The sequence below is a fragment of the Urocampus carinirostris genome, chromosome 10, assembly GCF_059441175.1.
Source record: "Urocampus carinirostris isolate Australia breed hairy pipefish chromosome 10, RoL_Ucar_1.0, whole genome shotgun sequence".
NCBI classification, from domain to species: Eukaryota; Metazoa; Chordata; class Actinopteri; order Syngnathiformes; family Syngnathidae; genus Urocampus; species Urocampus carinirostris.
The window spans coordinates 27,768,659-27,783,736 of NC_142358.1; the positions used below are offsets into that span (position 1 = coordinate 27,768,659).

General features: G+C 40.0%; 2 protein-coding genes across 2 annotated transcripts in view; one reads left to right on the forward strand and one right to left on the reverse strand.

The window, feature by feature from the left end:
- Nucleotides 1–1,740: 1,740 nt before the first annotated feature.
- il4i1 (interleukin 4 induced 1) lies at nt 1,741–9,792 on the reverse strand. Its single transcript, XM_088345522.1, has 8 exons — nt 9,748–9,792; nt 8,483–8,579; nt 8,203–8,417; nt 8,022–8,134; nt 6,962–7,163; nt 5,891–5,959; nt 4,525–4,661; nt 1,741–2,568 (listed from the first exon to the last, which is right to left on the reverse strand). The coding sequence occupies exons 1-8, from the start codon at nt 9,790–9,792 to the stop codon at nt 1,803–1,805; spliced, it is 1,644 nt and encodes a 547-aa protein (XP_088201648.1). The 3' UTR covers nt 1,741–1,802.
- A 3,454-nt stretch (nt 9,793–13,246) lies between these two features.
- snx19b (sorting nexin 19b) overlaps nt 13,247–15,078 on the forward strand; it is a 28,284-nt gene continuing 26,452 nt past the window's right edge. The window contains exon 1 of the mRNA XM_088346087.1: nt 13,247–13,336. Within this exon, the coding sequence (XP_088202213.1) occupies nt 13,284–13,336 (53 nt within the window). The 5' untranslated portion in view covers nt 13,247–13,283. The remainder of the gene's footprint in view (nt 13,337–15,078) is intronic.

Below are 15,078 nucleotides of genomic sequence, written 5' to 3' on the forward strand. Positions count from 1 at the left end.
TTGTGTGAGCGGCTTGCTTCCCGCATCCAGCGAGCACCGGATCGCGGGCGCTGACCTTCCTCTTTCTATCAATAAACTTGTGGTTAACGCTACGCATTTGGGTCCTGATTCCGTTCTGGTCGTGACCACTATAAGGCGCACTTAAATATCCAAAATTGTCAGTAAATTCGCAAGTGGGCCTAGATACCTAAGATTGAAAATGCATATAGTATTAATAAGTGTGTGTTACTACACAAAGTTTTACAGTATAATTCCATAATTGAGCAATGATTGATGAATTAATAATCGTCACTGGATTTGATCTTAAGACATAGTATCACATTTTTTTCACATTACTGGCCACTTTAACTATTTTGCACACCCGCCATTGGAAATATTCTGGTTTTTATTTTTTATATTTCTAAATACTTGTTTATTCTGTTCATATTCTTAGCTGTTATTTATTATTCACTGTCTTACTGCTGTAACAAAAAAGACATTTCTCCATTGTGGGACGAATAAAGGATTATCTTATCTTTATGCTACAGGATTCAGACCCGGGAAGTTGCGTTGAGTGCACTGACACTTACCCACCAGACCATCATTGGTACAGATGTTAAAGGATAAGGTATTAGATCTTATCTATTTGATACCGATTTATTGTTTATATTGTATTTTATTGTTTTTATTTACTTTTGTTTTTGTTTGTTTTTTACTTATTATTTCTCTGTTATCACTGTACAGCACTTTGGTACACCAAAAAGAGTTTTGTAAACAGCTGTATAAAAAAAGTACATATACATTTTACATTTATCTCATTATCACACAGTTTTTATGGTGCCAGAAACTGATTTGCATAGTGCATTCTAATAGTTTAAGCAGTCCACCTCTTTACCTGTGTGTTTATGACATTGCCAAAGACAGAAACAGAAAACGGAAAGTCTTTCAATAAAATACTATACAAGCTCTTCTTTAATTATACACACAAGTATTAAACTGAGAAGTTATGGACGCACAGGTGAGGAAGTGCAGAGACTGTTTAACCCAGGGGTGTCAAACTCATTTTAACCCGGTGGCCACATGATAGAACAAACATTCTGTCGCGGGCCGGACTAGTAGATTAAAGAGAAAGAAAAAGAGGTAAAGAAATAAGAGAAAGAGGGAGGGAAAAGGAGAGAGGGCGGGAAAAAGGAAGAAAAAGAGAGAGGGAGAGAGCGTGAGAAACGAAAGAGATAAAAAGTCATAATAGAGGGGGAAAAGAAAGGGAGTGGAAGAAAGAAATCCAAAGAGAAATAGAAAGACAGAAGGAGAGAAAGGAAAAAAGAAAGCGCGGAGGGTATGTTTGCCACCTGTGGTTTAACCTGTCCGAATATCATATGCAAATCAGTGTTCCTGGCACCTTGAGTAAAATTAGTGTGATAATGAGATAAGCTCTATTGCCTTTTTGCATGTCATCTGTACCGATAGCGATCTACTAGTGCCAGCGATGTACTGATCCGGGTTGGTTTCCTTTTGCAAACAATATATTGCGATTTTAATTAGTTATACTTATCAACTGATTAATCATTACACTATAACTATAAGGCCAACTCCAGAATAAAAAGGCTAACAGATATACATAAGCTAATGGTAATAGACAAATACAAATTGTAGCTCTTACTAAAAGCTCAATTTCATGCACCCTATAGTCTGGTGCACCTTTTATATAAAAATGATATGAAAAATTACTATTTTGGGGGCGTAAGCGTTAACATTTTGGTTCACCTTAAACTGTGGAAAATACAGTACATTGATTTACATGCAACATTTTAATTCCATCAGGATTAAAATGTGAGGCTATTAATATTTTTAGCTGCTCTCAGGGCAGATTTCATGGATGTTTCAATCCAGCCGTGAGGCAAAGCAGTGTGTTCCCCAGCAAAGTGTACGCGACCCTCTCTTTTAAAAAGTTCCCTGGCGTAAAGGCCTTGGTAGGGTGTGAAGAGTGCAAAAGCTCCCAGGCTATATGGGTCCAAGCCCCACTTCTTCACCAGTCCGCCGGTAAACAGAGACCTGATCCCCTCTCCGTGGATTCTTACTAAGTCATCCAGGACCACAGCCATCAGCTGGTCTTGGCTCACTCCTTGAAAGAGGGTGGCGTCATCGGAGCAGGTATACGACGCGAGCAGGGCCCCGGCGTCAGTTCCTCGAAAACTATGGCTGGGGTAGTATATGAAACGGGAGGGTTGGTCAGTGATGCTCTTCCCTCCGGTGATGCCCTCCTTCTCCCAAAAGCGCTCCCTGAAACTGAGGATCACTTTGGTGGAGCTTGCGTAGTGAACCGAGCGCAGGGCTTCCATTTTGTCCTCAGAGAGAGCTGGTTGGAAGTCTATGAAGAGGTTAGCCTTGGCTGTGGCGGTGACCAAAGCCTGGTCGACTGTCAAGCTGGTCAGGGAATCTGGACTACCCGGGTCCTGGTATGTCACTGTGACGTATCTGCCACCTGTTTGGTTGATAAGTCTAACTTTGGAGTTGAGAAGGGTTGTAGCATTTAAGATCTTGTGGAAAGCTGTTGTGAGGTGGTCGAAGCCATCAGTCACTTCAAAGTACCTAAAGAAGCAAAGAGCTACGAATAAAACATTACGCTGAAATGTGGGTGGAAATCAAAAGTACACATCCCCTTTCGAATGCCAATGTGTTTTTTTAAAGGCATAATGAAACACTGTTTGATATTTGACCAGTAGATGTCGCTGTATTGGGTAGAGCAGCCAAAAACGAGTGCTTCTAAGCACAAGGAAGAACACAAACTACGTCAACTGAAAGTGACCAAACTGCAATGTCATGATTGCCCAATTGGCGCCAACAGCCCTGAGCGCTGATTGGTTCAGAGACTCTTTTTAAACCCCCGGCTTCCAAGTGGAAGCCGTCAGACCGTTTGCGAACCTATGCTTCTAGCTAGGCAAGCTCATACCTTCCGACATTTTCCTGCCGTGTTTTCTCCTGCCTGAAACCTGTTGCCGACCTGTTTCTGGACCCGTTTCTGCCCTGATCTGCCATCCCGACCACCGACCTGTTTTGCCCTGTTTCCTGCCTGATACCTGTTGCCGACCTCTTTTCTGAACTCGATACCGCCATTGCTCTCCCGTCCCGGCTAGTGACCAGTATCCCTGCTGCCTACGATTATCCTCACTCGACACATAAGTGCCACTTCTGCATTCCAGCCCCCTGCCACCTGTGTCCGTCGATCATTGGATCATGGAAGCAAGCCCTGCTCTCCCTCTTTATCAATAAAACTGAGTAAACAAACGCTAATGGGTCCTGTCTCCCTTTCTGGCTTGTGACACACACTCATTTTCTTCTCATTTTTTTTCCCAGGCTTTCACATGGTTTTTATATTTTGTGGTATCCTTAGCAGCAAGATAGTGGAGCTTCATGTCAGCTCTCTCTATGTGAGCCTCATGTCATGTAAAATAACCAGGAGTATTTGAAAATGTGTTATAATATGATAGATTGTGTATTTTTGCTTATTATTTAAATCATTCTTGTTTTTTTATGAATGGTGCGTTTTACACTGGGAAGCTCTAAATCAAGGGTCTCCAAAAAGGGGCCTACGGGCACCTGGGTGCCCCCTAAAGACAGCTTAGGTGCCCACGGACCTCTTCTAAAAATAGTTTACCATTGTTTTTTTTATAGTAAAATGATTTTTTTTAGTGGTTGACTAAATCTATTTAACCCCACATCCAAAAATTAACTTGGAAATAACAGTGTATGATGTGATACTCGAAATTTGAAAACATTTTTTTTCCCCCAGTGATTAAGAATTTAGTATTACAGTTAGCATTCTAACATGAATTTGAGTTTCGGCTTATTTCTGAAGAGCCGGAAAAAGCTATACAATGAAAAACAGTGAAAACCAGATGATTAAGGTGCTGTATCTGAGTCAGATCAGGAGGCTTCTCCTGCTAATTGTAACCTGTTACATGTAGTGGAGCAAACCCTTGTCCAAAAATTTGCCTGGAGAGATAGCATCCACTCTTTTATAAGCTTTTAAATTAGCACCAGTGTAATGGGATACTCCATTTTCAACTTAGTGGTACAGCTTGTGTGGACTGAAGTCAGGCTGATGTCTCACCGATTTTGTGAGATCTGTAAATCTGTCGGCAGGAAGAAAGTATGGGTCGGTAGTTAGCTATGCTGTCCTAAGTTTCTTTAAATGCTTCCTAATGACAAGCAAATTAAAACCATATTTTGCTGATTAATTATTATTATATAAATCCAATAAAAACCTGAATACCATGTTTAACCTACTTGGGGGCTGCATAGAACATTTAATTTATTTCCCTTATTTGTCTATTTTTTACCCCTAAAAAACAATGGCATGATAAACCCTTTTCAAAACATGTTCAGCTAGTAAAGCGACCCAGATCTAGTTTTTGTTTGCCTTTACAATCCAAAATATTCAATCAGGACCTAGGCGTAAATTAACTTGGAGGTGTGTGATACAAGCTATATTCAGAATGTATTTACTCATGTATATATTGCTTATAAATATCTATGCTTTCTTACTCTGTGTTGTCGTTGATGTCGGTCTGGACGTACAACATTTCAAGCATGGATGTGTAAAAGAGGCTGTTTTCATTCAGGATGTCTCCGATCATTCGCAGGGCACCTCGACTCAGATTGCCCTCTTTTATCAAGTATTCCTATAGACAAACAACAACAATAGTAATTATTTGCCATCATTAACACATTGTATTTGTCCTATTCAGTGCAGCAAATGCAGCAGTGAATAAGTGAGAATAATACATCAGGACTGGTCCCCAAGCAAAATTAGATTTGGGGCCCCCTGTTACTTGAGGGCAACTATTTGAAGTCGGCGGCCGCATGTGACATGTTAGACTTCTCTTTAAATAGATTAGTTTGAAACGACCACAATTCGATTCAAATAATCCCAATTCAAACATTCCGTATGTATAAAATAAAAACACAATAACAAAAACTTGTCACAGTTGCCCATTGCCCTCACTTGGGCCTGCTCGTTTGGCGCCACCTGCTGCTCGTAGCCTGATTGCCCTCCCTTCTATTTAAACTCTCATTCACTCCTTGTCAGTCCGTCAATGAACCTCTGCACTTGCAAGACTTGTATTTTGACTCTGTCCTGTATCTTGCTTGTGTATCCAGTCTCCGGTATCGATTCCGTCTGTCCTGTCTGGTATCTTGCTCCGGTATTGGTCCCGTCCGGTTTGGTATCTTGCTGTTGTATCCAGTATCCGGTATCGAGGCCGTCTGTCCCGTCCTGTCCGGTATCTTGCTCGTGTATTCAGTATCAGGTTTCGATGTCGTCTGCCTCTGGCTTCTTGTTTTCCCGCGCCTGACTTCTCTGTCTCACTTCTCCCGCCCAGCGATCGCCGAATCACTGTGTTTGTGTTCACGCGCATGACTGCCCCATTCCCATAATGTAAAGCTTGTGTGAAAACGTTACGCATCTGGGTCTTCCGTCTGTTCGGGTTCTGACAAAACTACTAAAAACAACAACATGTATCATTTGTGTTGATACCAATGATATCAGTGTTGGAAAAGACTGTTGAATTGGGAAACACATATGACAGGAAAGAAACCTTAAATTGTTGAAAATTAAAAAAAAAAATCATTCGGGTAGGGTGAAATGGGAAGATTTGTTAAAAAAAAGAAGTAGCGGCAAATAAATAGGCCTTAGAGTGGTTTTACTGAATATCGAGAGTGATCACAGTGGCAAAAACAATTCTACAAATAAAGTCGGCATCAGAGGGCGCTATAAATTAATGAAGTGGACTACAAAAATTACAGTTTCTGACATATGTATTTTGACAAGCTACTGAGGAATTTTCATTCTCACCGTGTTGCGATATCGCACTTTTCATAGCATTCCGAATAACCAATACATATTACTTACTTTCACAGTATAAGAATCATATTTATCCAACATTGCACTGCAGCCGCTTGTTTGAAGATCATCTCTTACCTGTGAAAAGATTCAATGATATCGTATAATACATTGTGTTCTCTTCTTAATGTCAATAATTAAAGTGAGTAAAAATACTATCATGGCAGTACAGTGGAAACTCGGTTCTCGACCATAATCCGTTCCAGAACCCTGTTCGAAAACCGATTTGGTTAATCACCGAAAATCGTTTTTGCCATTAAAAGTAATGTAAAATCATTTTAATCCGTTCCAACACCCTGAACGCTTACCATGAACGTAAACATGAAGCTAACCCAGGCTAATCGTACGTTCGCGTTAGCGTAATCTTCGGTACGAAAGATTACGCTAACGCGAACGTACGGTTTACTTCGGTACGAAAGATTACGCTAACATGAACGTGTACAACTAAAAAAATCAGGTCGTTTACACGTCATTCAGCACCCGGGTCCCCACAAAAAGTGGTGAGCGGTTAAAGGATAAAGAAAAGAATTATGAATAGGATTTCTTACATTTGTGGTGCTCAGCTGAAGCCATGCTGTATGTATAGCAAGATCGGAAACTCGCACACCTTCTTCATATTTTACTATTATTTCTTTCTTAAAAGCAATAGTTGTACGCACTACCCTTCTTTTTTCACCTGTAGCAACATTGCTGCTTGCACCGACCTTCTTCGGAGGCATAATTAGGGGCTAAAACACTCCGTTCACCGATATCTAAAGCGAAAGCAAAAAGAAGTGCGCGCGCACGTCTTAACAGTTCTTCACGAGGGGTGGGGACAATCTACACCCGAACGCCGCTCAGCATCGCACCCTAGCGTACCTGCGTTCGAACTCCGATTTTTTGAACGAAAAGCGAAGCAAGAATTTCTCGAAATTTTTGGTCGAGAACCAATTTGTTCGAACTGAGAGGCGTTCGAAAACCGAGGTTCCACTGTATATCTATGTGAGTATTGGTGGTTTCAATACACTCAGTCTGATCAAGGTTCACTATGACATCCAGATTATGATTAGCGTGAAAGAAAATGTCTCAATTGACTCAAACCTTCCACAAAGTCTCACTAAAGAGCTGAGCAGCAGACTTCCCCCTTTCTGATGCATTCAAAGTGTAGTTGAGGACATTAGGGCTGTTCTCCACCGCAGAGTTTTTATGAAGATTTCCATTTAGCAAGAAGTAGGTGTTTGGGTCATCTTGGACAAAGCGGTTCAAGGGAATTTGTAATCTGGAGGCAAAGGAAAGCAGAATCCTGGAGAAAAAAAATAAACATGTTTTATAGTTGAAATTGTAAAAATTGCGGCGGCACAGCGGCTGGGGGGGTTAGCGCGTCTGCGGCACAATTCTGAGGTCATGGGATCAAATCCAGATAACAGCCTTCCTATGCGGAGTTTGCATGTTCTCCCCGTGGTTGCGTTGGTTGCCTACGGGCATTCCGGTTTCCTCCCACATTCCAAATACATGCATGTCAGGTTAATGGCCGATCCAAATTGTCCCTAGGTGTAATTAAACAAGTGCGACTAGCTGGCAACCAGTTCAGGGTGTCCCCTGCCCACAGCCTGAAGTTGGCTGGATGGGCTCCAGCACCCCTGCGACCATACCGAGGATAAGCGGTGGAGAACATGAGAACTCCACACAGGAGGTTCAATCTTATGACCTCAGAACTTTGCCGCACACGCGCTAACCACTGCGCTGCCTTGCTGCCCCAAACATCAAATCATTTTTCCATTATTTGTAAATAAATGTATGGTGCTTGGAAAAGATCCTTTTTCCTATGTGTTTATAATATGTATGGTAGGCTACAAATGAAGGGTTGATAATAAAGTCTAGCGCTGAAAAACAATATTATTTTTTTTACTGATCTGGCCCACCTGAGAACAGAAAGTCTAGGTCCGGCTCACGAGCCAAACTGAATTTGACATGCCTGGTATAAACGTTTATCTGTTTATTTTTTACAAATGATTACAACCGTGCCGTCAAATAATAATAATTCGGATGACCGTTTAGAAAATCAGAATGCAGAAAACCAAATCTGTGAAGTAGCAAAACTGTGAAAAGTAAACAGCGTTACAGTGAGGGATTACTGTATCAAAACTATTGCAGCACTCACTTATGAAAACTGGGTATCCGCATGGCGCCGACTTCTGCATACCAGCCTTCCCTTGTGTTCCTGAAAGTCTCAACACGTCCTCCAACACGGTGACTGGCTTCTAATATGGTCACCTTTAAGCGCAGCAGGTCACATTTTAAGGTCTTCATGAACATGAGAGCTTAGAAAACCAATTTTTTACCTTATGGCCGGCATCTTCCAAAAACTTGGCGGCGGTAAGTCCAGCAATCCCCGCACCAATAATTGCCACATGTTGAGGTGTCTTTGCGGTAGGGAGTCCTTTATTAACAATTTCGAGAAGATCGCTATAGTCTGAGTCTTGAAGGCATTCATACAAGGGATCTCCAGTGATGTCGCTCACTACAAACACTACAACACCCACGAGGACCAAAGGAACTGAAGGAGGCGAAGGACAAATGTCAATATACTGTTGTTAAATGCTTACAGGTCTTAGTACTCACAGAATTTGCACATGGACATTTGAGGGATCATTTTAACAATAAAACCCCACAATCTGGACTTTGGTGATCCGTGGGTACTGTCAGAAGAAAATGAAGCCTACAAAGACATACACAGTTTAAAAGCTTTCCAAAAAACGTTAAATGATTGCAATAAAGTACAAAACCTACACTGTCAACCTTAGCCAATTGCTCCCCTTATAAATGCTTGCAATTCCCTTTATTGAGCGATAATAAACCTTAAAAACAACGCGGCACCTATTTACTCACAGCAAGACAGACTATGTTGAATGAAAACAAAGATAATTTGTGTAAAAAAGTTTCTTTTATTCCATAATAAACAACACAAACAATTCTTTCAGCATTCATCTTAGTTCTTTCCCCAATTGCAGTACATTTAGTGTTGTTTATTATCAGGGTTGGGTAGGGTTACTTTAACTGGATTACTTTCAATTACTTTTGGATTACTCCAATACCAAATATGCTAATAAAAGACAAAATAAACTAAATATGAATAAAATTATGACTCACAACACGTGGTAAGCTTTCTCTCCTGGCTTTGATCTCTTTGATCTCCGGCATAACTAACATAAAATGCGACAGAAACAAAATTAAAATAAATTGAAACAGCTTGCCAACATCATTTTTGCCGTTCCATGTATCCAGTTACTACCCAAACCTGCTCAAAATGTAGTAATTTTATTCATATTTAGTTTCTTTTGTCTTTTATTAGCATATTTGGTATTAGAGTAATCCAAAAGTAAGTGAAAGTAATACAGTTAAAGTAACCCTACCCAACCCTGTTTATTATACACTATATTTAAATATTTGGGCTCAGTGTTTTCCATGAAAATACATTTTTTTAATCAGATGAGTATTGAAAGTAGTTTCCCAACATTTAGAAGGTTAGAAATAATGGTTTTGTTTGGAAAAAGTCAAAAAAGTCCTTCAAAATTTGCTTTTGTCAAATATAGGAAGTTCTAAGCAAACCCTAACGTTTGCATGGTAGTGCACAGGATTTCACAGACTTCATCTTCATTATCAATTTATGTTATCGTCTCCTACAGAGACCGAGACGATCAGGATTAGAACTGAAATAGGCAAGACGTAGTTCGTCTTTAAAAAATAATGAATCCCATACAAAAGTTGTTATACGGCGTACACAATTTGCTATCAAAAAAAACTATAAAATATGGAAAAACTGTGTAAGTTAACAGGTAAGACGCTTTCCAATCATATCAATCGTATAATCATTTGCATTACCTTACCTTCAATATCGGTAACGTCTCATAAGTTGTCATCTGCCTACTCATGACTGAGCGTACCTTGCGATCTATACTCTTTAGACATCTGAATTCTCAACGAGCGCACCCTCAGAAAACTGGGATGTTTGGTATGTGTGAATTTGGATATATTCATGAGGGACCCTTGTGGCTTCAAAGGTCTTTGAGGAACTTTTTTCCCACACCAGCTCAAGAGTCAACCACACTGAACAAATAAGATTAGTGAGGTTATACTAGTAAGCACAGCCCATTTCCTCCATCTTCACTCATTTTAATACCTGACGCTGCTAATTTTGGAGTACTGGCAGATCAGACTGCAGTATTTGGCGGCGGCACACATCCAATATATCGACAATAATCTGTCATTGAGCATTTTTTCAAATACATATTTCATTATCATTATATTATATTCACAATCTTATTAGTATCCAGCTTTACAGACCTGGACTCCTTGGTTGCCGGGGTAGCAGAAACTCCGGAGAGGTAGTAGCTGTATAGTCATCACATGCTTATGGTAGTGTGGACAATATACTCGACGTGAGAGCTGGTTATGAAACGATCCTGCAATGTAAGGTAACATTGCTGAACACAGCATTGTTTGGGGTCAAAGGCAGGTCTTTACAATTTTGCCAGTAAAAGAAGAACACATTGGACACCAGGCACATCTTTTGTTGATCTATAGTATTCAGGGCACTGAGCATAGGCGGGCTGTGCAGTGGGCAGTGTTGGGTGTGTTACTGACAAATAGTAATTAGTTACAGTGACTAGTTACTTGAATTAGAATATAAATCAGATACCCACCACATTACTGACACCAAAAATTAACGCATTATTTCGAAAGTAACTATCTAGGTACAAATTACCGTATGTACTCGCATAGAAGCTGACCAACCTGAAACTGATTTAAAATGGCAACATGATGAAAGAAATATAATAAAATTGTACACCTGTCAAGGTTGCCATGGCGCCCAATTGGCCCCGCCCATGTGGCGCCAGCTGCGGGTTGTTGACAGATTGGCTTTCCTTCTATCTAAGCTCAGTGCTCTCACTCACCCTGGTCAGTTCGTCAACGAACCTCTGCTCCACAAGACGTGGGTTTTGACTCTGTCCAGTTCCTTGCCTGTGTTTCCTGTCCGGTATTGTTCCCGTCTATTTGTCCTGTTTAATATCGATCTCCAGTTTTGTTCCCGTCTAGTTTGCCCTTTATAATTTTGATATCCAATTTTGATATCAATCATGTCCGTCCCGTCCTGTCCGGTATTGCTCCATCTGTCTGATATCTGCTCGAGCAATTGGTATCGATATTGTCGCCCTCTGGCTTACTGTCATTCTGCGCCAGACTGCTGCCTTACGTCTTCTGCCCAATGATCGCCGAATCACTGGCGTTTGGGTTAACGTGCATGACTGCCCCACTTCCCGTAAAATAAAAGCTTGTGTGAGAAACGTCAGACATTTGGGTTCTCCTTCTGTTCCAGTTCATGACAACACCAAACTGTGAAAGCAGTGAAACCATTCATATTTCTCGTCTTGTACAATATTGAGAGCTTGAAAACAACACTTAGCTGAGACACTCCATATTCATTTTGCCTCTGGACTTTAAACCATTTAAAGATCTCGTTCTCCATTTCTAGGTACAGTCCAAGACATTTTCCTCTTTTGTTTCTCCAGGCACGGTGTATTGCAAAAATAATTGTAAAAATAAACAGCCCAACATTCAAAACAACTTTTAGCATAAATTCTGAACTTCCGTTTTTCAAGTCAAGTCAAGTCATGTTTATTTGTATAGCCCTTAATCACAAAGAGTCTCAAAGGGCTGCACAGATCAAAGACTATTGCAAACTATTATTACAGACTATTATGACACCCATTGTTTTAACGTCGGTTCGTGGTTCCTGTATAAGCCACGCCCCCTTCCCTTGCACTGTCTACCATTCGCTACTGGTGACAAACAACCAAATAAGCACATATAACCCGACCCATCGATTTCAGTATTTTATTTGATATTTGTAAATTCAGCTTGGATGCGAGTATATATGGTAGGGAGAATACCTCCATGAGGAGAAATTCAGAATGGTTTAGACGACACTACGATAGCTTTAGTTTGTTGTAATTTGTAGGTAAATATAAAAAAGCCCGCCTTTATGGTAAATTGCTGACGGATGGAGGTTATATGGGGCAACATAAATCAAGTTTTTTCCGCATTCAGATGGCTTTGAAATTCAAGACTTGCTCTTAATGAGTAGTGTGATAACGCTGTAATGACCTTGGAGTTTTGACAGTAGAGTCACATAATTGTATTAAAAGTGCATTATTACCGGTAAACATTATCGAAATAAGTAATTGTGTTTCAGGAACGGGTCCCTTTGTAACACGTTAGTCCTAACACCGGTACGTCACTTATCCTTGCAATTTATTTTATTGTATTGATTGATAGAAATTTTCATTTATTGAAAACATTTTGGCCTACTCTTGATAAAATATCTGATATAAGATATTGGTAGAGTCTGAATAATATTGTCTTCTTCCATTTAATGTTCATGCAATGGGGATTATTTTATCAAGGGAATTTGTCTTCTGTGTCTGTTGAGGATTACTGGTAGAGCCATGATCAAATTTGTTTTATTTATCCGATCATATTGGCAAGGGCACAGTTTTGGCATGGACGGAGAGGAAGTGTAACCTACCAATATCGAGCAATCATTCTTGTGTCTCCACAAATATCATATGATCATTAAAAATGCACTGTGTCCCCAACTATACCAAGACCAAACCCATGCCCTTGCATATTGGAATATATTTGTTGAATTAGATTCAATAGAGGGCAGCACGGTGGTGCAGTGGTTAGCGCGTGTGCGGCACAGTTCTGAGGTCATGAGTTTGAACCTCCTGTGTGGAGTTTGCATGTTCTCCCCATGCTTGCGTTGGTTTCCTCCGGGAACTCTGGTTTTCTCCTGCATTCCCCAAAACATGCATGTTAGGTCCAAAATTGTCCCTAGGTGTGAATGAGCAAACTAATTGTCTGTCTCTGTGTTCCCTGCGACTGGCTGGAAACCAGTTCAGGGTGTCCCCTGCCCACTCCCCGAAAATAAAAGGGATGGGCTCCAGAACCCCCGCGACCCTACTGAGTATAAGCGGTGCAGATAATGGATGGATGGATAGATTAAATAGACTTTATGCGTCATTTTAAATATTTTGAACATTCGATAAGACTGGCCCTCGGCATATAATTTTTTTTTTTAATTTTGCCCTTCCATCTGTTTGATTTTTCAATCAGAAATTGCGAATCTTTTACTTTACACATGAATGCTCATTACACTTTATTCATGTATTCTATTTGAAAACTTTTCAAAACCTTATTATTTAAAAAAAAAATCAAAAAATCTTACAAGTTTAAATTATCTGGATTTAGTACAAAAAGAAAACGCTGTTTAGTAAACATAACTGAACTGGGGATTTTTTCGTGGGCGTTTAAAAATGACGTCACTGTACCGGAAGTAAACAGCTCACAAGTCGTTGTGTTGATGAAACGATTTCGATGGTATTATTCTAACTATGCTAAGCATGCGCGGCTAAGGTAAGATTGTTTTTTTCTTTCTGAAGTTTCACCAAATACACTAAAATATTCAATATAAATATTTTCGACCGCTTACCATGTCGCCATTTCAAAACCAGCTGTGATAAGCAGAAGTACAAGTGTGACATGTACCCTCACAAGTCTCACAAAATATGGAGACAATTTCTTATTTTTAGCGTCACTACAAACCTGCAATCGTGACTTGCCTTTGCAATGCTAAAATGTGTGAAACGCGACATTAATTGACAAGGCACGTTTAACAAATAATTGCCGTAAATATTCAACACGGTTTTAGCAATTCGCCTTTAAAACCCGTTTGATTGAAAAGCTAAATAGTGCTTTTTTGTAAATCACTGTAGAACTAAATTGTTTTTTTTTATGGAAGCATGGTCATCTAAAGCAGAGTTTACCAACCTTTTTGAGGCCGATACACACTTTTTATCCATCCATCCATTATGTGCACCACGTATCCTCAGTAGGGTCGCGGGGGTGCTGGAGCCCACCCCAGCTATCTTTGGGCAGTGAGTAGGGGACACCCTGAACTGGTTGCTAGCCAGTTGCAAGACACACAGAGACAGACAACTCACTCGCTCACCCACCCCCAAGGACGATTTGGACCAGCCAATAAACCTGACATGCATGTCTTTGGAATGTGGTAAGAAACCGGAGTGCCTGGAAGAAACCCACAGTGAGAACATGCAAGCTCTGCACAGGAAGGTTGGTCACTGGATTTGAACCGATGACCTCAGAACTGTGCTGCGCACGCGTTAACCATTAACCCCTCACTTTTTATTTACATTAGAAAATATAGTTATTCAATATTTACTGACTATGGTTCATAAATTAACAATATTACGTTTTCTGATAATGTGTGCTCATCTTGGCTAGCTTATTCATTTGGTGAATCATTTTGCTGTTATTCTGATTTTTTTCATGCTTAGCCTGTCTTTCAAATGTTACTATATTTATATTTTGTTTCTTAAAACTTAAAATCAGCAAAAAATATCACAAAAATGGTTGACTAAATTCAGGAACAGTATGTGCAAATTATTTTACTTCATCTGATATATTTTATCATTTTCACAGTGAAATTTTAAACAACTCCGTTAACATAGTGCAGCATTAGCTTAGGAGGTAGAGCGCTCGTCTTGGGATCAAGAGATCGCAGGTTCGATTCCCGGCTCCTCCGTGTTATATGTGTCCTTGGGCAAGACACTGAATACCAAATGCCCCCAATAAGCAGGCTGCATGGCCGCTATTGGTGTGTGTGTGTGTGTGTCTGTGAATGGGTAAGTGTGAAGCACATTGTAAAGCGCTCTCAGAGGTCTTCATTGACTTGAAAAGCGCTATATGAATGCAGACCATTTACGATTTAACATAATGAGTCATTGAATATGTTTCCCGGTACTTCCTCCAATATTAGTTCATAAAAAGAAAAAGTAGCAATTTTCTATCACCTTCCTGATATGGATGTATGTAACAGCTACTCAGCTGATGAATGAATGGATGGTCTTTATTGTCGTTGATATCAACGTTGTAAAACATAGTATGCAGCACGATTAGACATAGGGGAACCATTTAAAGAGAAAAATAAAAACTGTCAAGATAATTAAGCAAAATTTTCAACAAAGTAGTGCTAAAAGACCAAGTTATGATAATAGTGCAATGAAAGAATAGTGCATCTAAACAAAAGTCCAAATACAATAAATACAATTACATTTTGCAACAACAAAATCAACCAC

Coding starts and splice junctions, on each gene's coding strand:
- il4i1 (XM_088345522.1), bottom strand. CDS start 9,792: ATGAGTAGGCAGATGACAACTTATGAGACGTTACCGATATTGAAG. Junction 7,164..8,021: donor CGGATACCCAGTTTTCATAA/GTGAGTGCTGCA, acceptor TTTTTTCTCCAG/GATTCTGCTTTCCTTTGCCT. Junction 4,662..5,890: donor ATGATTCTTATACTGTGAAA/GTAAGTAATATG, acceptor GTTTGTCTATAG/GAATACTTGATAAAAGAGGG.